The 25,416-nt window shown below is 42.6% G+C and overlaps 1 protein-coding gene across 1 annotated transcript; it reads left to right on the top strand.

The window, feature by feature from the left end:
* Window positions 1-1,024: 1,024 nt before the first annotated feature.
* On the top strand, window positions 1,025-24,409 carry LOC120518010 (aquaporin-5). The gene is made up of 5 exons (XM_039740555.1): window positions 1,025-1,477; window positions 3,446-3,515; window positions 5,108-5,280; window positions 9,214-9,294; window positions 24,137-24,409. Exons 1-5 carry the CDS (start codon window positions 1,025-1,027, stop codon window positions 24,314-24,316), a joined length of 957 nt encoding a protein of 318 aa, XP_039596489.1. The 3' UTR covers window positions 24,317-24,409.
* The last annotated feature ends 1,007 nt before the right edge of the window (window positions 24,410-25,416 follow it).

Consider the following 25,416-nt stretch of genomic DNA (forward strand, 5'->3'; position numbering starts at 1 on the left):
TGTAAGTGGCACATATGGCATACTGTACATATACATTGATGGATGTCTCATGATGCCAATTGCAGTAAATGATCAGCTAAAGATAAAAACTACCAAGGTTAGTGGGCAAAGTGTGTTTAAAGTGGCTTGCGATGCCCAGGAAAGCCAGACAGGTGCTGCCACTCATCATCCTGATTTCATCGTCCACCCCACTCATTGGCTAAGTGAACAGTCAGTGATGATAGACGTGATGGCCTATGAGGAGTTCAGAGTGAGCACAACTGCATGAGCAGGTAGATGCCAGCTGTGCCAATGTGTCTGAAGGGTGCAGCCTCTACCTTGCACTTAAGCTTTCCCATGGCTGAGTTGATTGGCATCACCATACCACAGTGTAAGTGGCAAATGTGAAAATAATGACGATGGACGTGTTGTTTCGTGATATTTTCTAGAAGGTTCCACGCCTTCCTTAATTTAAGGCTTCATGGTGGCACACAGATGGAGCTCCTACTGTTGGAGTTTCACTTGTGCTTTACTACAGGCTGTGCCATATGAGTGATGGGCGCACACTTTTATTATTTTCTTCCCACCTGAGTACAATGCCAGTGCTCAGATGAGTCCAGAAGCAGGGATTGAGAACCACTGTGGTGAAAGGCGCTATATACTATAAAGTTTTAGGTGTTTTTTAACAGTCTGTTTTTGTTTTTCTCTTTTACACTTTTAAGAGTCGGCCTGGAGAAGAATGGTGGCAGTCTTACGATGTGGCAACAAGAAGTCCCATTGAGGCCGGCTAAGAAGAGTGCCAGCCAGCCTCACGGGCACTCAGGCATTAAATGTCAAAACAGGCGTATGAGTAGCACCTTTGGGGCAGCCAGTCGACACTAACCGATGAAGCCAAATGGAAACGGGATACTTGGAGGGATTCAGAGCGTGACGCTGGCACGGCCCATGTTGCCCCCCCAGGCTGTCTGCCCAGACTGAGTATTAATACAGAGGTGTCTCCCTCAGCAGCTGCTCCTCTGGCTGAAATCCTCGTCTGCACGCAAGCATGCAAGTGGTTGTGACGCTCTATCACGCCCTGCGGGAAATCTGGACGCTGTCTTTCCTGAGGTTGCTCCTCTCCGAATATGTGGGCACCACTGTCTTTGTCTTTGCCAGCCTGGCCTCCACTCTCCTGTGGCCTCAGCCTCCTGATCTGTCTGGAGGTGCCCCTGTGGGCCCACATCATCCTCTCCTCCCTGTGCCCGCAGGCTCCCCGGATCCTGTACACGTCTCGCTGACCTTTGGCATTTCCGTGGCACTGATGATGGCGTGCCTGGGCACAGCAGGAGCTGTTCATTTGAACCCTGCCGTGACTCTGTCTCTCCTAGCCGGCCTGAGGATGAGCCTGGCATCAGCTCTTCTCTACATGATCGCCCAGGTCCTGGGAGCTATCACCGCCTCGGGGTTCATCCGGAGCGTCACGCCACCCGAGGTCCGTGGAGACCTTGGCCTCAATGTGGTGAGTTCACTATTACTGTTATATAGCGCCTTGACAAGTCCGGTTCAGCTTTCTTGTTAAACTTCCATGCAATGTCCCCACAATTAAATGTCAGTCAGTCAGTCAGTCAGTGTCGAACCCGCGATATCCTAACTACAGGGTCATGGGGGGTCTGCTGGAGCCAATCCCAGCCAACACAGGGCGCAAGGCAGGAAATAAACACCGGGCAGGGCGCCAGCCCACCGCAAGACAATTAAATGTTAAACATGAAATGCAGCAAAGCAGTAGGGAGATGCTGATCTCTGCCAGTGGAAACACATGAAGCGCCTTACAGCTGGCAAAGCCAGACTGGTCCTTGACAGATGCCAAAGTGTTAACAACTGACTTCTGATACTACGTAAAGGAATTAAAATGAAAAAACAACCAAGGGGGGTCAGTGGCTCAGTGGTTAACGCTGCTGCCTCTCACCTCCAGGGACCTGAACTCAGCATGGTCATCATCTGTGTGGGACCTTCATGTTCTCTTGGTGTCCCAGCCAGGATTGGTTCTTACCTCACTGCAAAATGCTGCCAGAGCCCTGAATGGGGGAAATCGGGTTTTGTATACTAGCTGGAGGAGTCCTTATGGCAATAGTGAGATAGAAAGTTGAATGTGTGTGCGTGTGTGTGTGTGTGTGTGTGTGTCCAAGCCCATGCCGTTGAGCCAGTCTCCACCACATTTTGCTCTGATTCAATATTTAGACAGAGAAAGACCATAAGCTGTGCCTTGTTTTCTGGCTGCTCTTGCGCTTTATTGCCCCTAGGGGGGATTTTTTGGGACTTGGCACAAGAATGCAAAATGGCACCCTGTTGTTTTTTTTTTTTTTTAATGAACTTTCGGTTTGGGGGTCCCTTGAGAATTTATTTAGTGTTTGCACCCACACTTTATTCCTCACCAGGCAGCCCTGCTAGTAAAAGAATAAAAAAACCCAAACAAATTAAAATAAAAATAGTGTGACAGACAGCTGGGGTCCTTCCATCATAAAGGAAGGACCAGGGCAGGAGTTGTTTGCAGGGCAGAGCCTCCCCCAGAGCACTAGATGGCAGCTGCCCTGAGTTGCAGGGGTGAATCGGATTCCCCCAGGGATCCATGGGAGCTGGAGGTTAGCACAGACCTGCTGGGTTCTGTGTGGGTCACCAGGGGAGCTACAGAGTCCTATTTTGGGCTTCCATGACACCTGGGAGTACTTCCAGATGATGCTGATGGGCCACCTGAAGAGCTACCAGGTGCAGAAATAAAAGGAGCCACCTGCCTTCATTCAGAGAGCCAGAGTTGGGAGGAGGAGGAGCAGGAGGAAGAGGAAGAAGAAGAAGAAGAAGAAGAAGAAGAAGAAGAAGAAGAAGAAGAAGAAGAAGGTAATGAGGAGGTGGAGGAAGAAGAAGAGGGTAACGATATGGTAAGCCAAATTAACATTTCCAGATATCTCAAAATCATTTCCTGTAAAACTTTCTATTATTTCAATGGGACTTCTTGTTTATTATAAGATACCTGAAAGTGGACAGGAAGCTGTTTTGAGATATCTTGCAATAATTAAGTGTCCTTTTAAAGATATCTTGAAATACATTGTTAGATATCTGAAATGGAGCACAGACCCATTTTAAGATATCATGAAATTAATTTTAGATATCTCAAACAGTCTTAAATGCTTTTTGAGATATCTTAATTATATTTCAAGATATCCTAAAATAACTTCCCAATCATTTTAAGATATCTGAAATACATCTTGATATTATCTTAAAATAGACAGGAATTCCCATTCAAAGAATAGGAAATTTGACAGAAAGTTATTTTGAGATATCTTAAAATGCATTTCAGATATTTCAAAATGTACAGCATTTCATTTCAAGATATCTGGAAATCTATTTGAGATATTATAAAATGCTTTGTACTGTAGATATGTTAAAATAGATGCATTTTAGATATCTGTAATTTAATTTGAGATATCTCTAGATATTAATTTGGCTTGCCATAGTAACAAGGAGGAGGAGGGAAAGAAAGAGAGAGAAAGAAAAAGACAATAGTGACAAAGGAAGAGAAGTGCTTTATTTATTTATTTATTTATTTATTTATTTATTTGTTTATTTATTTATTTGTTTATTGTGCTGTGCAGGATGGAAACGAGTGAAAGTGCTTCTCACATTAAATTAAAAAACGTGTGTGTTGTCGGACTTGTGCCCAGTGTCTGTCTGTGTTGGGTTTGGGGAGCTGGTGTGCCCCCTGGTGGCCATTATAGCTAATGTGATTCTGTCATTTTTATAAAGAGCACTTCCACTTACAACACTAGCATTCAATACACTAACACACCCAACCATCTTCCTAAACCCACTAATCCAGGGCAGGGTCACACGGAAGCTGTGGCCCATCTCTTCAAGTACTGGGTGCCAGGCAGGAACAATCCCTGGATGGAGTGCCAGTCCATTGCAGGGCAAACACACAAATGAGCAAGTTAAACCGCAACAATCCACCTAACTTGATGGTCTTGAGATTGTGACAGGAAAGCCACCCGAACCTGGGGAGAACTTACAAAGTTCACACAAGGAGCACATGGGGTGGTCTTCTAACTGTTAGCCAGCAGCACTACAACTGTGCCAGCGTGCCATCCACTGATACAGTGCAGTCAAAGCACTGCATAATAAGACGCCCAGCATATAGCGCCTTCACAAAGTCTTCAGAGCCTTCACTTTTATCACATTTTGTGTTGTAGCCTCGTGCTAAAGACCTTTAAATTATTTTTTTCCCTCATCAAAGAACGTCCAGTACCCCAGAATGACAAACAGGATTTTAGGAATATTTTTCCAAATTTATTAAAAATAAAAATCTAAACTATCCCATTGGCATAAGTATTCAGGCTTAGCTGAATCCCCTTTGGCAGCCTGGAGTCTTCTTGGGTTTCATTTTGGGATTCTTCTCGGCAGATCCTGTCAAGCCTGGTCAGGCTGGATGGAGACCCTCAGTGGACGGCTTGGGTTCAAGTTCAGGATCTGACTGGGCCACTCAAGGACTTTCCCCGAGTTGTCCCTGATCTGGTCCTTTGTTGCTTTTACTTTGTGAGCCCAGGGTGACGTCTGGAGCTCTCTGAGGAGGTCTTCATTCAGGATGTCTCTCCACTTTATTCTGTTCGGCTTTCCTTTGACCCTGACCAGCCTCCCAGTCCCTGATGCTGCCACCACCACCACCCTGCTTTACCTCTGGAGTGATATTACACTGGTGAGCAGTGGTTCCTGATTCCATCCAAATGCGACACCTAGAATTGAAGTCAGACAGTTGAATGTTGGTCCATCAGACCAGAGAATCTTATTTCTCACAGTCTGAGAATTGTTTCAGGTGCCCTTTACGCAAACCTCAGGTGGGCCCACGTTCTGTCAGAAGGTCCAGATTAGTGTTTTACAGTGGTGGTTGTCCTTCAGGAAGTTTCTCTCATTTCCATACAGGTTCTCTGGGGTTCAGCCAGAGAGACCATTGAGTTCTTGGTCACCTCTTTTACCAGCTGCTGCTCCCCAATTGCTCAGCTTCACGGCGGGGGGGTCACACATAGTCGCACCTTCAGAGGGTTCCTGCCTATGGTGCTGAAACATTCACATCTCTCTCTGCTGTCCATCTCTTTCCATTTCTTTGTGCCTCAGGTCACCCCGGGAGTTAGCGAATTCCAAGCTGTGTGTGTGGAGATGATGGTCACCTTCCAGCTCGTTCTCTGTGTCTTCGCCACTTCAGACCAGAAGGCAGGACTGAGTAAAATGGCGCCTGTCATTGTTGGTTCCTCGGTCACCCTGGGGCATCTTGTGGCTGTAAGTCAGACCTAAAAAAGGGTAAAATGTTTCTCCACTGCTTGATGCTGCAGAACTTTTAGGCAAGAAAATGTCCCAGGAAAGCAAGAGGGTCTCTGCTGGACCACGGCAGACAATCCGGTGGGCTTCTGTCAAAGGTCAACAGCAGACACCAAAATGTTACTGGGGTAGAGAGGATCTGGGAAATTACCTGAGTATCTGTCTATTGATTATCTATATAGTGCCTTTCACATCTATCTATCTATCTATCTATCTATCTATCTATCTATCTATCTATCTATCTATCTATCTATCTATCTATCTATCTATCTATTATACTGTATAGTGCCTTTCATATCTATCTATCTATCTATCTATCTATCTATCTATCTATCTATCTATCTATCTATCATTATATAGTGCCTTTCATATCTATCTATTTATCTATCTATCTATCTATCTATCTATTATACTGTATAGTGCCTTTCATATATATCTATCTATCTATCTATCTATCTATCTATCTATCTATCTATCTCTGGGAGGCTATCACCATGACGGATGAAGAATTCAGGTGTCCCAGGTCAGATATCCCAGCAACAATTGATGTGAATTTCATTTCTAAGTCTCTGGGATTTGGGAATCGGCTGAGTTTAGAGATGGATTTCTTTTTCTATTTCAGTTTTGTCTCTGAGGTGTTGATCTTTCTCAATGTTATGTTTTTCTTGCTCCTTTTCTGCCATTTTCATTTTCATGGGAGCTCCCGTTTTTTGGTTCCCATCCTTGTTGGTATTTTTGTCCACTTTTGGGTTATTGTTTTACGTGAGTGTCACTTTCATTTCTTATGTGCTTTGTTCTCTATGCCTGTGTTATGTTCCACGTGTTTTGTGGGTGGTCCCCCAAGAGGCGGGGCCACCTGCCAGTCACAGCCAGGAAGTGCCCGCCCCTTTCTGTACCCAGAGGGTCTCCCGCAGTTCCTGGCTGGCCATTTTGAATGCTCTGAGGAGTCGGTGAGTCTCTGGTGTGTTTGCTGTGCTTCCGCTATTTTTGATATTCTGGATTTTTTGACTTTATTGTTCCGTCTTTGTATTTGGACTTTGTTTGCTTTCAGTTTGCCTTTAACAGACATTGTATGTCTCTTGTGCTCTTCAGTGTTTTGCAGAGCATTTTTCTTGTGAAGAGTCCATGATTTTATGAGTCTTTGTTTGTCCTCGTTACTTCCTGGGTTCAACAGTTCATCCCTGTAGTGGCCATTTTTGGGACTACGTGTTATGGAACTCTTTCTTTTTTTTAACTTGGATATTGTCGTACTTCTGGTCTAAATGTCAGTGTGGTTGACTCCTGGGTTGTCCAAGATTGCGGATAACTTCCAAACAAATTGTGTGCTTTCTTTAGTTTTAGTTTTAAGAGTTTGAATTTCTGCTACGTCTGTTTAACTGCAAATTTTGTTTTTTGCTTTGGGTTTTTGCTTACGTCATAATAGTTTTGAATGTTTGTGACTCGGTAACATTTAACAAACTATAAGAGTGTGTTTAGGGCCTCAGATTTGTTTTCTTATTGATCGTCTTGCAGGTTAAAGATCTCCAGTCTGGTTCTTGGTTTCCTTTCCATATTGAAAGACCTTATTAAGGCCCGATGTTTTGCTCGACTTTTCCAGTGATTTTCATTTGCATATCATTAGCATGTCGGGGGTAGTTGTGATGTCCTCCTGTGACCACCAGTCCTGTAGTCGAGGCTGTGGGGGGCTTTCAACAAACAGAGACTACTGTGACAGCCCATTGTTCACTCCTTAGGTGATTTTGGGCTGTACAAGAAATAAATGGTTGTTCTTGAAGTCTGATGTCCTCAGTCCAACCAGTCTGCATCTCACCTGGACTCGGTCAAACCAGTCTGATGTGGCCTTAAGTCGTAGGAGTGGGCTCTGTGTGTGTGAGAGCTGACCACTCAATGAGCATTCACGCAGAAGTATAATCCATATCAAATGATCAGAAAGAAAGAATGAATGAATATTTTGGGCCACGTAAACAGAAGGGAGACTCGTCTGTCTGATGTCTCGTGTTTGTTGTAACACAAGAGAATGGAAAAAGGCAATAAAACTAGATGTGATTGCCGCTGAACTTGCCATATCTGGAAAGCGGGCATCCAGGACTGGTGTGGTCACGAGCTCACCATAACAGGCACACCACCTGCACTTCAGAAGAGGTCATCCACCTGAAGCCAAGCCTGTGTAGGCCCGGCCAGTACTTGGGTGGGAGGCCATCTAGAACAAGCTTGGGTTTGCTGCTAGAAGATGTCCTGGTGCGGCTAGCAGGGGGCGCCTACACTGTGGTCTGAATGTGGATCCCAATGCCCCCAATGCAATGACAGGGACAATGGGCTGTAAAAATGGTGTCATCCTTCGGATGAGATGTAAAACAGAGGACTTGACTCTCTGCAGTCTTTAAAGATCCCTGGGCAACCTTCGTAAAGAGTTCTGTGGGGTGCACCCCAGAGTCCTGGCCCACTACAGCCTGTTCATTCCGGCCCCCTAATCATCCCCTGTTTCTAATTGGCTAACTGTCTCCCTCACCACATCACCACCAAACAGCTCCTGGCTGGTGAGCGTACTGCTGTCACCTCAGCATGCTGGTGGGTGCTGCACATTAGTGGTGCTTGAAATGCCCCCCACACCCCATGCCCCACTATGTAAAGCACTCTGAGTAGTGAGAAAAGCACTGTATAAATGTAAAGAATTATTATTATTAAATCTGAAACTGACCTGGAAAGCTTTGTTTGTCACTGCCAGTCGAGAAATCTGACATCTTCAGGTGACAAGATCAGTAAGACAGTCGTCAGATTGGAGCTAAAGTTGTGTGACGTGACGCTGGCTTTACTCGGCCTTGTGGCCACAACACTTCACTTGGCATTTACCAGTTTCTGTCATTTAACTATACAGTAAGGATTACATTTCAGATCCTTCTTTCTTTCTTTCTTTCTTAAATCTTATATAATTCTCTTCATAATTAAACATTTGATTTTCTAGTATTTGAAACCCCATATAGTACCTTTATAGTGGCTAAAAAATAAACCTTTCTTTCTTTCTTTCTTTCTTTTTTCTTTCTTTCTTTCTCGCTAGAGTGGTGAGTGGACGGTACTTTGCGAGAGGACTGAGAGAGTGAGCAGGAGAGTTTGAAGGTTTGTCTATCTTTACTGTTTTTTCCCGATTTTTTTAACATTGCTTTTCTGGTGATTATGGTTTCCTCTGGCAGTGCCACTCTTCGGAATGATGATTTCCAAATGCTCACGAGATGGCATGGTGTAAATCTGACGCCTGATGTGATCGGTTGCGAAAATATCTGCTGCGCCTTACGAATGAGCAGTGCAGTGGTGGTGTTTGCTGCTGCAACTGACCTCATAATTCATTTAGTTGAGAATGACGTTCTTATTAATGGCAGTCTGACTCCCGCAATGCCTCTTGTCACGCCTGCTAAAAGGTTCACTCAGTCCAATGTCCCACCGTTTCTATCTAATGAAGCTCTGGAAAAAGAGCCTTCTCGTTACAGACAGGTAGCGTCACCAGAAAGAATCCCGATTGGGTGCCAACCTCCTCAGCTGAGACACGTTGCGTCTTTTAGGAGACACGTCTTAATGGATTCCAACAGAAGAAGTAAACGTAGCTCTAAAGTTTAAAATTGACTGCTACGAATATGTCATCTTTGTTTCTTCGAAACCTAAGAAATGTTCGAAACGCTTGCAGCTGCCAGAGTGTCGCCCCTGATCCTGAGGTGGAAAGAGCCGTAACAGGAGGTGGAGAAACGTCTTTCTTTCTTTCTTTCTTACATAATTCTCTTCATAATTAAACATTTGCAGTTGTAGTACTTGAAATCTTATATAGTGCCTTTATAGTGGCCAGTAATATAAACCTTTCTTTCTTTCTTTCTGTTACTCACTTTTCGTGTTTCTCTCTTCCACCAGATTGGTTTCACGGGCTGCAGTATGAACCCTGCCCGGTCCCTTGGTCCTGCCATCATCGCAGCCAACTTCGAAAGCCACTGGGTAAGTCTGCCATGTTTACTCTGCCACTTTGTTTTCAGCTATAATAATAATAATAATAATAATAATAATAATAATAATAATAATAATAGCAATATATTTTATTTATATAGCGCCTTTCCCATGCTCAAGGTGCAGGGTATATGTAACATTGGGTACAAATATTTCTGCATGGAACACTAAGCAGATAAATACAGGAAATAACAAAGGCATTACACAGAATAATACAATAAACCAGAGTAAAATACTAAGAGATGAAATTTAATGTCAGTAAATGTAAAGAATTACAAGGAGGAAATAAAAATGTGAGGTTTGAAAACTCAATGGGAGGTCTGAAAATTGAGAGTCCACCTTATGAGAAGGAGTTAGGAGTCGTAGTGGACTCTAAGCTATCGACTTCCTGACAGTGTTCAGAATCCATTAAGAAGGCTAACAGACTGTCAGGTTATATAGCGCCTTGATGTGTGGAGTAAAAGTCACAGGAGGTTCTGCTCAGGCTTTATAACGCACTGGTGAGGCCTCATCTGGAGTCCTGTGTGCAGTTTGGGTCTCCAGGCTACAAAAAGAACAAAGCAGCACAAGAGAAGGTCCAGAAAAGAGCAGCCAGGCTGATTAGAGGGCTACAGGGGATGAGTTATGAGGGAAGATTAAAAGAGCTGAGCCTTCACAGAGATGAAGAGGAGACCTGACTGAAGCGTTTAAAATGATGAAGGGAATGAGTCCAGTGGATCGAGACAGTGACTTTAAAATGAGTTCATCAAGAACACGGGGGCACAGTTGGAAACTTGTGAAGGGGAAATTTCGCACAAACATTAGAAGCTTTTTCTTTGCACAAAGAACGATAGACACTTGGAATAAGCGACCAAGACGTGTGGTGGACAGGAGGACTTCAGGGACTTTCAAAACTTGACTTAATGTGATTTTGGAAGAATTAAGGACAGGACTGGTGAGCTTTGTTGCGCTGAATGGCCTGTTCTAATGTTCTTCATCCAGCCAGGGCACTCTTAGGATTTACGTCTTCTGCAGTTAAATACGTCCGCTTTGTTTTTTGTTTTTTTTTAATTTTTAACTCCAGGCAATTACAGTAGATAAAGTACTAAAACAGGAAGGAGAAAAAGTGACAGTTTTACATAGTGGGGTCATTTTGGGGTATAAGAATCAGGTTTAAAAGAGATGTTGGTCATCACATTTAATTCTACAATTAAAGAGAAAAGAGTGCTATCTTGCATTTAAAGAACAGAAACACCGGCTGTAGCCTTCTCTTACTCGTGATATGCTGCTCGGTTGAGAAGGTCTGGCTTAGAGGAGCTCCATCTCCCGGTGTGGCTCAGACCAAAATGACACACCTGTGTTTATAGGCCTCAGGTTGCCCACACTGGGCGGCCCCTCAGCGCTGTGAAGGAAGGAGGAGGTGATATTGTTAGTGACAGTGCCCCCTGTTGTCCCAGAGTGGTAGCACAAACCTTTGATGAGGTGACTCTCCGATGAGCACGTGTGACAATAGATTAACCAATGATCTCCATTTCCAGATAAATATAAAAGTTAGCAAGATAATACAAACCTTGAGAATAATCAGTTCATCTTGCTATTGTGATCAAGGCCCAACCCCGACACAGCTCCCCCGGTTCAAAAGAAGTACTTTTACTAAAAAAAATGTACCACCCCAAATCAGAAAACGTTGGGACAGTACAGAAAATTCAAATAAATAAATAAAAAAAAGCAGTGATTCTTAAATGTACCATAAGAGGATTCAAATGGACAGAGAAAGAGCTTCGGGGGCAACAGCCCGTATACTTGAAATTGGCTGCCAAAAGTGAAGGTTGTGGTTGTGAGTTTTACAGACGTCAGTCCAGAACAAGAACAAACAGACAGGCAAGGGAAGAGATGTCATCGGGACGGGAACCGGAAGTGATGTCACTGGGCCCGTAACCAGAACTGACATTTGCGGGGTCGGAAACCGGAAGTGATGTGTTTCCTTTTAGGGGGTCATATAGCTCCCTAGTTGGAATAAGTTCTTTTGTAATTGCGGCGTTTTAAGTATCCAAAATTATATAGATACTAGCCATGTGCGCCCAACTACGTTGCGCGTGTTAAAGTTGTCTGTGAAGGGCTCCCTGTTTAAACGCGGCTGCCAGTCGTGAACTGAGCCCTTCGTAGCACAGTATTAGGATTTTTTATAAGGGAAACAAAATTACAAAATAAAACCCTTGGACATTGATTCGATAGGAACAGCCCACTCGGAATCGCTGTCCGAATCGTGTGTTGGTGTAGGAGCATTTCTGCTTCTGTCTGTTCACAGTCCGTCTCGTTTTCACGACGCTGTCGTTTCCTCTCACGATGTCTTCTCAATCTTTCTCCAATCCCGCAGGTTGCTTTGTGGCAATCCAAAGAGTAAGGCAACATACACGGAGCAATGGCTATAAAAGGGGGACACACAGGTATCCAGGCTCTTTAAAGCATAAATAGGGATCACTTCACTGACATGTGAGCAAGCCACGGTACAACTGTGAGACGCGCAGCACTCGCCGGCTACAACATAACAATAATAATTTCCAGAACGTGCTGTTACGTTGTCATTCATTGTACCCACTGTCTTTCTTTCATTCATATGTTACGTAGGCACATACCTTTTATCTTCGGCAATCTCACTCACTAGCTGGGCCTCAGGAGCTAACCAGCGTAACACTGTCCACCACCCCTTTCGTTATTCCGGCACATTGACATCCGTGAGTAACAACAACGTACTAAACTGGACGGTGATCTACGCATGCGTGGAATTCACAGACAAACAAAGATCAAGATCTAAATGAAGATCTCTTTAGTTAATTTAGAGCACAACAGTTTGTTTAGTTTGAATGTCTGTGTTTTGAGGTGTGACTGGCGTACTACAGTCTTCAGTAGTCTAAGCCTGGAGGAGATTCTTAATGCAATGCCTTTTTAGTTGTCTCTCTACTGCCATCTAGTGCTTCTTCTTCTAATTCATTCGCGGACAAACAAAGATCAAGATCCAAATGAAGATTATATATAGAGATAATGTGAAAAAGGCGATATCCCTCCCATACTGATACGGCGGTAAAAATCACATAAGAGAAAATAACTTTGCTTTCTTGAATGACGATTTACGCGGCATTACAGACGAGGAAGCCATGACAACACTTTGTGTCTAGTTTGTCATTTTCGTCACTGCACTGAAAGGTTTTTCGGGATGGATGACAATATCAGCCATCCGTCTGTCAGCTTCGAAGTATTTGGCTGCTGTCCAAGCCTTTTATACTGGTTCTTCCACGTGTAGGCCCTTACTTAGGTTCCAAACAAGAAAAGGAAAGGATTCAGTTTCATCTCTAGCATACAGAAATAGTACAATGGCTGTTTTCACAGTTGTCCCCTTCTCTCTCTGCAAATGCTAGACTAGCAGTTTCTATAGTTGTGCTTGAAAATTTGTGAAGCCTTTAGAATTTTTTATATTTCTGCATCAATATGACCTAAAACATCATCAGATGTTCACTAAAGTCCTAAAAGTAGATAAAGAGAAACCAGTTAAACAAATGAGACAAAATATTATACTTGGTCATTTATTTATTGAGGAAAAGGATCGAATATTAAATATTTGTGAGTGGCAAAAGTATGTGAAGCTTTGCTTTCAGTATCTGCTGTGACCCCCCTTACTAAACGTTTCCGGTAACTTCTGCTCATTCCTGCACACCGGCTTGGAGGAATTTTCGCCCATTCCTCCGTACAGAACAGCTTCAACTCTGGGATGTTGGTGGGTTTCCTCACATGAACTGCTCACTTCAGGTCCTTCCACAACATTTCGATTGGATTAAGGTCAGGACTTTGACTTGGCCATTCCAGAACATTCACTTTATTCTTCTGTAACCATTCTTTGGTAGAACGACTTGTGTGCTTAGGGTCGTTGTCTTGCTGCATGACCCACTGTCTCTTGAGATTCACTTCATGGACAGATGTCCTGACATTTTCCTTTAGAATTCTCTGATATAATTCAGACTTCATTGTTCCATCAGTGAAGGCAAGCCGTCCTGGCCCAGATGCAGGACAACAGGCCCAAACCATGATACTACCACCACCATGTTTCACAGATGGGATAAGGTCCTTATGCTGGACTGCAGTGTTTTCCTTTCTCCAAACATAACGCTTTTCATTTAAACCAAAAAGTTCTATTTTGGTCTCATCCGTCCAAAAAACATTCTTCCAGTAGCCTTCTGGTTTGTCCACGTGATCTTTAGCAAACTGCAGATGAGCAGCAATGTTTTTTTTGGAGAGCAGTGGCTTTCTCCTTGCAACCCTGCCATGCACACCATTGTTGTTGAGTGTTCTCCTGATGGTGGACTCATGAACATGAACATTAGCCAATGTGAGAGAGGCCTTCAGTTGGGGTCCTTTGTGACCTCGCCGACTATTACACGTGTGCCTTGCTCTTGGAGTGATCTTTGTTGGTCTCCCACTCCTGGGGAGGGTCACAATGGTCTTGAATTTCCACCGTTTGTACACAATCTGTCTGACTGTGGATTGGTGGAGTCCAAACTCTTTAGAGATGGTTGTGTAACCTTTGCCAGCCTGATGAGCATCAACACTCTTTTTGTGAGGTCCTCAGAAATCTCCTTTGTTCGTGCCATAATACACTTCCACAGACGTGTGTTGTGAAGAGCAGACTTTGATAGATCCTGTTCTTTAAATCACACAGGGTGCCCACTCACACCTGATTGGCATCACATTGACTCGAATTTCACCTTCAAACTAACTGATCATCCATGAGGTTCACATACTTTTGCCACTCACAATTATGTAATATTCGATCATTTTCCTTAATAAATAAATGACCAAGTATAACATTTGAGTCTCATTTGTTTAACTGGTTTCTCTTTATCTACTTTTAGGACTTGAGTGAAGATCTGATGATGTTTTAGGTCATATTTATGCAGAAATAGAGAAAATTCTAAAGGGTTCACAAACTTTCAAGCACAACAGTAAATGCTGACAGCCCCTGTGTGCTAACTTCGGCCTGGCCTGTACATGTGAGTGGATTTATAAAAATAATTTTTGTACAGAGCACAGTGACATTAAACTTACATTCTTAGTACATGATGTTATCGGATCCAGGAAAAAATTACCCGTCTACCGATGAAAAAGTGAAAGGATCAGTGCACCCTGCCATCTCCTGCTCTGGCGTACAATCACCTTCATTTGAGCCCTTTAGATGCCCCCCATGCGCACGCGTGTGACAGAACTCTGACGTTCATTTCATTTTGGACAATATGGACACAAGGTATTTCATGTTTTGTCTGTCAACTTCATTTCATATGTTAATAGACATCCATTCCTGTTTCTTGGACAAGTCGGGGATCTACTCATGTCACTTCATCTCAGACAGCAGCCTCCCTGGTCTGTCATCTACATTCTCACCCAGGCTGGCTTCCTGGAATGGCCCGGGGTGCTCATGCCTCTAAAACCTGTCCTTCTGGAAACTCATTAACTCCACCAGCAGACTGATGACAATTACTGTAGGTCAGGGGTGGGCAAAGTTGTTCCTGGAGGGCCGCAGTGGCTGCAGGTTTTTGTTCCAAGTTGTTCCAGTTGCTTAACTCTTTCAGGGCTGATGTCGACTTTTGTCAAAAGGAGGAGTTGACGATGGTAATCGACTGTCAACAACAACAACAACAACATTTATTTCTATAGCACATTTTCATACAAAAAGTAGCTCAAAGTGGGGCGGCACGGTGGCGCAGTGGTAGCGCTGCTGCCTCGCAGTTAGGAGACCCGGGTTCGCTTCCCAGGTCCTCCCTGTGGAGTTTGCATGTTCTCCCGTGTCTGCGTGGGTTTCCTCCGGCGCTCGGTTTCCTCCCACAATCCAAAGACATGCAGGTGCACCCTGCCCAGGATTGGTTCCTGCCTTGTGCCCTGTGTTGGCTGGGATTGGCTCCAGCAGACCCCCATGACCCTGTATTCGGATTCAGTGGGTTAGACAATGGATGGATGGAAAGTAGCTCAAAGTGTTTTACATAATGAAGAATAGAAAAATAAAAGACACAGTAAGAAAACAAAATAAGTCAACATTAATTAACATAGAATAAGAGTGAGGTCCGATGGCCAGGGGGGACAGAAAAAACAAAAAAAAACTCCAGACGGCTGGAGAAAAAAAATAAAATCTGCAGGGATTTCAGACCATTAGACTATCCAGTCCCCTCTGAGCATTCTACCTAACATAAATGAAACCCTCCTCTTTGGATTTAGGGTTCTCACGGAAGGACTTGATGATGATGGTCACGTAGACTTCTGGCTTTTGATCCATCCATAATTGTTGGAACATCATGATGCTTTGAGTAGGTGGTGGTGGCGCAGGCCTACACACACTACACACTACAAACTAACTGTTACACGCCTTGGTTTTGGAGTGATCTTTGCTGGTCGAACACTCCTGGGGAGGGTCACAATGGTCTTGAATTTCCTCCATTTGTACACAATCTGTCTGACTGTGGATTGGTGGAGTCCGAACTCTTTAGAGATGGCTGTGTAACCTTTTCCAGCCTGATGAGCATCAACAACTCTTTTTGTGAGTTTCTCAGAAATCCATGATACACTTCCATAAACATGTGTTGTGAAGAGCAGACTTTGATAGATCCCTGTTCTTTAAATCACACAGGGTGCCCAATTACCTGATTGGCATCCCATTGAGTGAAAACACCGGACTCGAATTTCACCTTCAAACTAACTGCTAATCCTAGAGGTTCACATACTTTTACCATTCACAAACGTGTAACATTCGATCATTCTCCCCAATAAACAAACGACCAAGTACAATACCCCTGTCCCATCTGTCCAACTGGTCTCTCCCCAGCCACCCCCAGGACCCGAGTGAAAATTCGATGATGCCCTACGTCACCTCCATGCAGAAACATAGAAAACTCTAAAGGGTTCACAAAGTTTCAAGCACAACTGTAACAGAAGAACATGCAAACTTCACAAAGACAGCAAATGAGCAAAGAATTGAAATGTGGAGGCTAGAGCCGTGTGGGAACAGTGCTAACTGCTGTATAACCGTATTGTTCGATTGTTACAAAGTCTCTTTTACATTGCACCCAACCTCTCCACAGGAAATAAACAGGTTAGCTTCTTCACAGAATTCAGTTATATAAAAACTGGATGTAGAGAAAAGCCAAGCAAAATGACACCTTTTATTGGCTAACTAAAAAATTACAATATGCAAGTTCGAGGCAGCTCCAGGCCCCTTCTTCAGGCAAAGATGTAATGGAAGGGGCCTGAGGTTGCCTCAAGCTCGCATATGTGCTAATCTTTAACCAACCAATAAAAGTGTCATTACTTGGCTTTTCTCTACATTCATAATAACTAACACGGTACAACAACCTAGTACTACATAAAAACTGGATGTAAAGCTGGCGGCACGGTGGCGCAGTGGTAGTGCTGCTGCCTCGCAGTTAGGAGACCCGGGTTTACTTGTGCATGTTCTCTCCGTGTCTACGCGGGTTTCCTCCCACAGTCCAAAGACATGCAGGTTAGGTGGATTGGCGAGTCAACTGTAACAAAACCAGCTATTATGTTTTAGTTGGACTCTCATTGCTAAAAGGAAAGCTAGATTCATTGGTTTGACCGAGATTTCCTGGGCTTGCGTGAATAGCAAGGCGCAAACAACAGCAAAAATGGGACTGACATCTGGCAAGAGATCAAAGCAAATGCATGAAGCAAAATACTCCACGGACGACGTTTTGCCTGTTCTCTCTGAACTGGACTTTGACTTGTCGGACTCCGATTTTGATACAAGTGATCGAAAACGAACGTGAGGTTCCAGCTTCAGCTGACTGGTCCCCAGTTAATTGTGGTACTGACAGTGTTCACCCGGGAGGACTGCCACTTAACAATAGTAAGAGGTAGAAACCAGACTGCATTGCTGCTGCTGCCCCAGCCACGCAAACTGGCATCCATAGCATGCAGCAATAGATGTTTTATGATGATTTCTGTGTGAAACCACCGCTTTTCAGAAACTGTCTTTTGGAAAAAATATTCAGCCCTCAAAGAGTTAATAGGAAGCACTTCCTGCTCCAGTGACTCTTCTGCTTCACTTTAGTCGTCTCGCTCGCTAAGATTTTGAACCCTTATTGCTTATTTTAGTCTTAAACAGCTGAATTCTCGGTTTTCAATGGCTCCTTATTAGCAATAAGATCCATCCATCCATTATCCAAGCCACTATATCCTAACTTACAGGGTCACGGGGGTCTGCTGGAGCCAACACAGGGCGCAAGGCAGGGGACAAACCCTGGGCAGGGCGCCAGCCCACCGCAGTAGCAGTAAGATGCAAACGACAAAAGAAACCAGCATGTCTCCATTTAGCTTGTTTCCATTTACAGCCGTGTGTCTTTATTATGTGCTTATTTGGTTTAATTAAACACTTGGAAGGAAAGTGAAGTGAAAAAAAGTGAAAGACTGAGAATGACTCCTCCATGGATGATATCCTGAGAAAGTCTTCTATTTTTCTCTTCATTTTGTAAAGCACTTTGAGCTACATTTTTTGTATGAAAATGTGCTATATAAATAAATGTTGATTGATTGATTGAAAGGGAAAATAATCTAGGATATGAGAATGGCCTGACATGGCCGAGTGAAAGCACTGACGAGCCATGACATTAAATTATTGGCAAGAATTGGGTTCTAATTAAAAACCCCTTATCATTCGGGGTCATTTTTGCTAAATCGCTTGTAATTCGACCTCTCCAAATTAGAATCATTGCTGTTATTGAACTATCTGGAGTATAAACACATGTTTGGTCTCTTTGTAAAGGTAACATTCTCTAGTTTCACCCTTAGTAGCCAGAATCACCGTAGGTGTGACTGATCAAAAGTTATGCACATTAGAACTCACAGAAAAAACGAATTTTTTTGTTCTCACCTAAGTTTTTTTTATGAAAATAAAGGAAAATAAAGCTGCAGTAGGTAGGTGGGGACAGAAACACACTATGTACCAACAGAATAACTTGTTGACTACTCTCATTTCAAATTTGAAAAGAATACCTGTACAAATGACATTTTTACACCGGTTTTTATGTGGGCATGTCCAGGTGCTTTTTAGAGGGACCATTATCCACATTTTGGACCGTATGTTAAAAGTGTAATAACTTTGAATGCTTCAACCCACAGATATCAATGAGGGCTCTACTGAAAGCTTACACCTAAAGGAATCTATATCTACACACAGTGTCACTCTATTAGTGATAAAAATAATAAAAACAATAAAAAATACACATTTCTATGTAAAAATAGTCAATACAAGTCTTATGGGCCAAAAATATATTTATATTTTTTATTTTTTACTTTTTTTTTTATAAAAAACTATATACATTTCTTTTACAAACTGTTACAACACAGCTCAGCATTTTCCATGTGCCACTTGATGGCAGCAATCACTAGCAAGCAGAAAGCACAAGGGCGTGGCACATGTCGCTCTCTGCCATTAGACGTCTCCTGGGCCGGTTGAATACTTTCACGCCGCGTACATGCATCTATTATTTAATCGAGAGTGTATTTACGTTATCGGCTACGCGTTTATTCATATTTAAAATGCGAAAAACTTGGCTTAAATCACAATAAACAACCACGCACCAACTCTGCAGACTGGCACAAATGCCACCTTCGCAGCTCGATCGTTTTGTTTACAAGTTAGTATGGCAAGTTACATATCAAAATGCTCGGCTGCTCATTGGCTGTAAGTTTTGAGTGTCACTCACAGTGTCCAATCAAACTGGTAGATTCTACCAGGGTTTGGAGTTTTACGTCATCCTTCAAGCTGTCTGTGGCACTCGTTGGCTATACGAGGTGCCAGTCAACCCCAGACCCGTCGTAATTGGCCAACTTAGGTGTCGCTCAGAAGCTAACACTTCCGTGTTTCATGCGGTAGCGTGGTTATCGCCGACAGAAACAAATTACGTCTGATATGAGCAATATAAATGAAAAAAAAATTACGTAGGTGGTCTCAAGTTATGAAACGTTTTCTGGAGTTTTTGTCCCTTTGAGAATATATCGTCTGTTTTGGACCTAATCGTTTTACTGGATTATATTCGCTGGAGCCTTACGGACACAATGGGATCAATACTGCTCGGAAATATTGATGTTTGACTTGCAGGGGGTCTTCAAAGGTAGGGAAAGTCAACTCTTAAAAGTATTTACTTCTCTGTAAAAAAGGCTTTAGTGTCAGTGCTGTGGTTGTTGTGTGTCAAAATGGTTTTCATCATCGGAAAGACGAGACTTTGAAGTTTCATTTGATGGGTAGTATGTCGAGATGCATGGCAGATGGGCATGCACACATTACTGTAACGTTTTTGAACCGCTGTTATGTCCCGGGACCGGTACGTGTGCGCGTTAAGCAACTGGGTTGTTACAAAAACCTGTAGCCACTGCGGCCCACCAGGACTGACTTTGCCCACCTGGTAGTCCAGAGCAGCAGTTAACAAAAGTTCTTGTCTGATTCAGTTGGGTTATAGATGTGCCTGAGCCCGGCCAGGTTAAACATTTTAAAATGAGAGATGGTTAGACATTAATAAACCAAATGTTATCACCTTATACACTAGATATGACTCTCCATTACACCGCACGTTCCAAATTATCATGCAAATGATATTTTTCTCTGATTTTCCTAAATAGTCGATGCAAGTGGCAGTCAGCATAATTTTTGAGTCATCAACCAGTAGAGTATAATTCGAATGTTACTGAACAAACCTCGTAACGATAACGGTATGCTTTTCAAAAATAAAAAAACTTAAAACGCACAGTTCCAAATTATTACGCACAGCAGAGTTTCAGAACATTTTATAGGTTGTAAAGAACTGAAAAAGGTCGTTTGTTGAATTTGCAGTATTAGGAGGTCATATTTACTGAAATCCAAAGCTATTTCAATCAAAACATCTTAACTGGTCAAGTTCCATTTTAACATAGTTATAACAACTTATCAGATCCCTGGAGGTTTTTAAACCCAAATTCAAGAACATATTCTTTCTACTCACCAGTACATCATTGCTACTCAAGGATTGATTACTTCTTTATAGATAATAACTTCTTGCCTAAGATTAAATCTTGTAAATACGATGCTATTGTTATTTCAGACCATGCTCCGATGATCTTGGAGCTGAAATTACTAAGCCCCATACACTCACCCCGCAGATGGCGTCTCAATCCGCTTCTATTAGCTGACGAGAATTGTACTGAATTTATATCCAAACAAATTGAATTCTTTCTAGAGACAAATACATCCCCTGAGATCTCTGCAGGAATACTCTGGGAAACTCTTAAGGCCTTCTTAAGAGGACAGATTATCTCATATCTTTCCCACAGAAATAAATCCGAAGCGAAGAAAGTAGCAGAGATAAAAAGCGAAATTACTAAAATAGATGAAGAACATGCCAGACTACCAAGCGAGACTCTACATAAGAGGAGGCAGGCTCTACATTCAGAATTAAACCTCTTGACAACTAAAGAAACCGAACAACTAATTTACAAATCCAGACATCATTATTATGAACATGGAGAGAAAGCTAATAAGCTTTTAGCAACAAATTCACAAGCAAGATGTATGCAACGCAATCTCGTAATTACTAACACTAATGGAGATAAAATCATCGAACACAAAAATATAATGTACACTTTTAGAGACTACTATAAATCCCTATATACTACTGAGTTTAAAGAAGACAATATACAATCTAATGCATTTCTGGATAAATTACAGATACCACAAATTGACGCTTTTAGTGTGGAGGAGCTCGATAAACCTCTGTCATTATCAGAATTACTGGATGCTATAAAGTCACCCAAGGTGGAAAAGCAGCAGGCCCTGATGGCTACCCTGCAGAGTTTTACAAGAAATTCTCCGCTCAGCTAGCTCCCCTCCTATTAGCAACATTTACAGAAGCCAGAGATAACCAATCTCTTCCACAAACCTTTCGCCAAGCACTAATCACTGTCTTTCCAAAACAAAATAAGGACTTATTACAATGTGCATCATACAGACCAATTTCACTTCTGAATAACGACGTTAAAATACTCTCTAAAATCATAGCTAGAAGGATGGAGAAAGTGCTCCCTCAGTAATATCACAAGACCAAACTGGATTTATTAGGGGCCGACACTTATCTTCAAATCTTCGACGCCTGTTTAATGTAATATACTCACCAACTAAATCAAACACCCCAGAAATATTATTATCATTGGATGCAGAAAAGCATTCGACATGATTGAATGGAAATACCTTTTACTATTTTGGAGAAGTTTGGGTTTGGCCCGAACATTTGTGCATGGATTAAATTACTGTATACTAACCCAGAAGCTTCAGTTTGCATCAATAACATTTGCTCAGACTACTTTAAACTAGAACGTGGCACAAGACAAGGATGCCCTTTGTCACCACTGCTGTTTGCAATTGCCATTGAACCACTGGCAATACATTGTCGAAATACTGATCAGATAAAGGGGATTAGCAGAGAAGGACTGGAACAGAAAATCTCATTATATGCAGATGACATGGTACTGTATATATCGGACCCAGAAAATTCTGTGCCTGCAGTCTTAGCAGCACTCACAGAATTTCAAAAGCTCTCTGGTCTCAGAATTAATCTGAATAAAAGTGTACTCTTTCCGTGAATTCGCAAGCATATAATATTAGATTAGACACCCTTCCTTTTATCATTGCAGAACAGTTTAAATACCTCGGGGTAAACATCACAAGTAAACATAAAGCTCTTTATCAACAAAATTTCGTGCCTGCATGGAAAAAATTAAACAAGACTTGCATAGATGGTCAACCCTTCATCTCACACTAGCTGGAAGAATTAACACTGTTAAGATGAATATTCTTCCTAAGCTCCTTTTTATTTCAAAACATACCAATATACATTAATAAATCGTTCTTTAAGCAATTAGATTCAACAATAACCTCATTTATTTGGAATTCTAAACATCCACGCATCAAAAGAGACCCTACAAAGACAAAAGGCAGAAGGCGGCATGGCTCTACCTAACTTCCAGTTTTATTACTGGGCGCAAATATACAGTCGATAAGAACCTGGACACAAATAGAAGAACATACACAGGCATGGACCGCAATAGAAGTAAAATCCTGCAGTACTTCTTTGTATTCCTTGCTGTGCTCCAATAAACACACGCTATCGGCAATACACTAATAACCCAATTGTGCTCCACTCACTTAGAATCTGGAACCAATGTAGAAAGCATTTTAAGACGGAGAAGCTTCTTTCTGTGGCACCCTGCAAAAGAACCACCTCTTTCAACCCTCACAAACATATGCAGTTTTAATATCTGGAAAAATTTGGAATTAACTTGCTTAGAGATCTTTATATAGACAACGCCTTTGCATCCTATGAACAATTACATTCCAAATTTAACATTCCAGCTACAAATTTCTTTCACTATCTTCAAATCAGGAACTTTGTTAAACAGAACCTTCCAGATTTTCCTCATCTTGCACCCTCATCCACGCTGGAAAAATTATTGCTCAATTTCAAGGAGTTAGACTCCATCTCTACAATATATAAAATCCTTTTACAATCCCTTCCTTTCAAAGATCCAAGAGGACACTGGGAAAATGACCTCTCAATTAATATATCAGAAAAGGAGTGGAAAGTAGCAATGCAGAGAATTCACTCAAGCTCCATATGCAAAGCATACAATTATACAACTCAAAATTATATATCGAGCACATCTGTCTCACTAAAACTCTCCAAAATGTTTCCAGGGCATGATCCAACCTGCGAACGTTGCAACCAAGCCCCAGCCTCACTAGGTCACATGTTCTGGGCCTGCTCCAAATTAACATTATTCTGGACAAAAATTTTTAATTACCTCTCAGACAGTCTTGGACTCACAATCCCTCCTAACCCATTAACAGCTGTGTTTGGGGTTCTTCCAGAGGGTCTTAAAGTGGAGAAAGACAAACAAATTGTGATTGCATTCACTACACTGTTGGCACGCAGACTTATTCTGATAAACTGGAAGAACCCAAACTCTCCTCTTTAAGTCAGTGGGAAACTGATGTGTTATATTATTTAAAATTGGAAAAATCAAATACTCAGTTAGAGGATCTGTGCAGACTTTTTCAAAACATGGCAGGATCTAATCAGTAATATTTTGAAATGTTTATAAAGCACAGAGAATTTGTTGATTTAGGTATTTTTAAAGCCTTAAATTTTACACCGTTTGGCTTGCTCTCTCTCAAGGGTGGGGATCGATCTGTTCTTAGCATAATTTTTTTTGTAAAAACTTGATTGCTATGTATTGATTGTAATAAAATTAATAAATAAAAAAAAAAAAATAAATAAATAAAATTTTAAATAATATAGACAATCAGAGTTAGGGGGTGATTAGTGGGCCAGAAGGACTAGGCCGTGGTGGTCAGTTTAGCCAGGACATCAGGGTACTTCCCTACTCTTTATGGAAGATGCCCAGAGATCTTTTCTGACCACAGAGAGTCAGGACTTCAGGTTTTACATCTCATCTGAAGGACAGTGACATTTTTACAGCACAGTGTCACCGCCACTGGTGCTGGCCTCACCAGCACCTCTTCCATCAGGGGGTGCTTTTCGTAGATGGTCTTCCAGCCAAGTACTGGTCAGGCCCGGGCAAACTTCATCATCAGGGGGTGCTTTTCGTAGATGGTCTTCCATCCAAGTACTGGTCAGGCCCGGGCACACTTAGCTTCAGGTGGGTGACCTGTTCTGAAGTGCAGGTGCATTGTCTTGCCATCAGGGGTGAGTTTGCTCTCTGAAGGTTACAGCAGAGCCCTTCACTAACGCGCTGTCTGCTCTCTCCTCAGGTCTTCTGGGTGGGTCCATTCACAGGGGCGCTCCTTGCCACCATGACATACGACTTACTGCTGGTGCCAAGATGGAACAGCATAGGGGACTGGCTGGCAGGAGTGCGAAGTGCCCTCGTTGGAGATGGCGGCTTGAAGCTAAATGGCACGTCTGATGAAGAGGATGGCCGTGCCACTTAAGAGGACCGACAATTTCTTGTATAGTCGTCATGTTAGTGTCCAAAGTGTGCCAATTACTATCAAAAGAAAGCAGACTGATGAAATATGGTGATGCAGGGACATAGTAAAGCCTCACATTTCACACAAACACCTCACTCTGTGCCAGCTTCACTGGAGGGAAGGAAGAAGAGGAGGAGGAGGAGGAAACCTGGCCGTGAAGATAAGGCCATGCCTGCTGTAACTGATAGGGACATTGGAAGCCGCCTTACAAACTAAAGAAGGCCACATGTCTGTATTTAGCACAAAGCTTGATAGTCCAGGCAAGGTGTGGGTGGCTACGGGGGTCCTGCCATTTCCCACTTGTTATATCAACTGTGCATTTATGTAATCTTCATTGCTAGAAACACCAATGAATGTTATGTGGAAATCTTCATTGTGTGGGGAATTTCTTTCGGTTGCCCAGTTGAACCATCAGGCAGCCATCCTTTTCACTTCCTATGTGTAATTCTTTACGTTTACTGACATTAAATTTCATTGTCCACAAATCTGCCCGAGCCTGTCTGCTGTCCAAGTCCTTCTGTGATGATATAACGGATTACAGATTATCTGCTAGTCCACCTATCTTGGTTACCACGAGCAAACTTCACCAGCTTGTTACTTCTATTCCTGTCTAAATCATTTATATATTGTCATGCATGGGTGTGTGCGGACTCCTCTAAGGGCCAGGGAAAGATACACAATAGCCCACCGTGACGAGAGGGGGCTACCGCGGACCTTGTCCTGTCTTTCTTCCCTCACAGCTCCAAAAAGCCGCCTGGCAAGGGCACTTAACCCCGCCCCTTCCAGAAATACCGCTATAAAGGAAGCGCCGGCAAAGAGAAAGATGTCTTTTGTTGGGGGATCGGAATGAGCCACACGGTGGACCACATGACTCTAGAAAGGATTATTGTTCTGAAAGAGATCCCTGTTTGGGATAGCACTGACGCGCTGTTTTCATTGCTTTTTGTTTATATTTTGTCTGTTCGTCTCTTTAAAGGGGCGACCTGGTTGGTATCCCAACATTCTGACTGTTTCCAGTCTGTCAACAACAACAACCACATTTATTTCTATAGCACATTTTC

The sequence above is a fragment of the Polypterus senegalus genome, chromosome 17, assembly GCF_016835505.1.
Source record: "Polypterus senegalus isolate Bchr_013 chromosome 17, ASM1683550v1, whole genome shotgun sequence".
NCBI lineage: Eukaryota > Metazoa > Chordata > Cladistia > Polypteriformes > Polypteridae > Polypterus > Polypterus senegalus.

Bases quoted from the DNA above. Each gene is read 5' to 3' on its own strand.
- LOC120518010 (XM_039740555.1), top strand. From the start codon at position 1,025: ATGCAAGTGGTTGTGACGCTCTATCACGCCCTGCGGGAAATCTGGACG. The intron at 1,478-3,445 runs GTGAGTTCACTA...AGATATCTCTAG, and splicing joins GAGACCTTGGCCTCAATGTG to ATATTAATTTGGCTTGCCAT. The intron at 3,516-5,107 runs GTGACAAAGGAA...CTTTCCATTTCT, and splicing joins AGAGAAAGAAAAAGACAATA to TTGTGCCTCAGGTCACCCCG.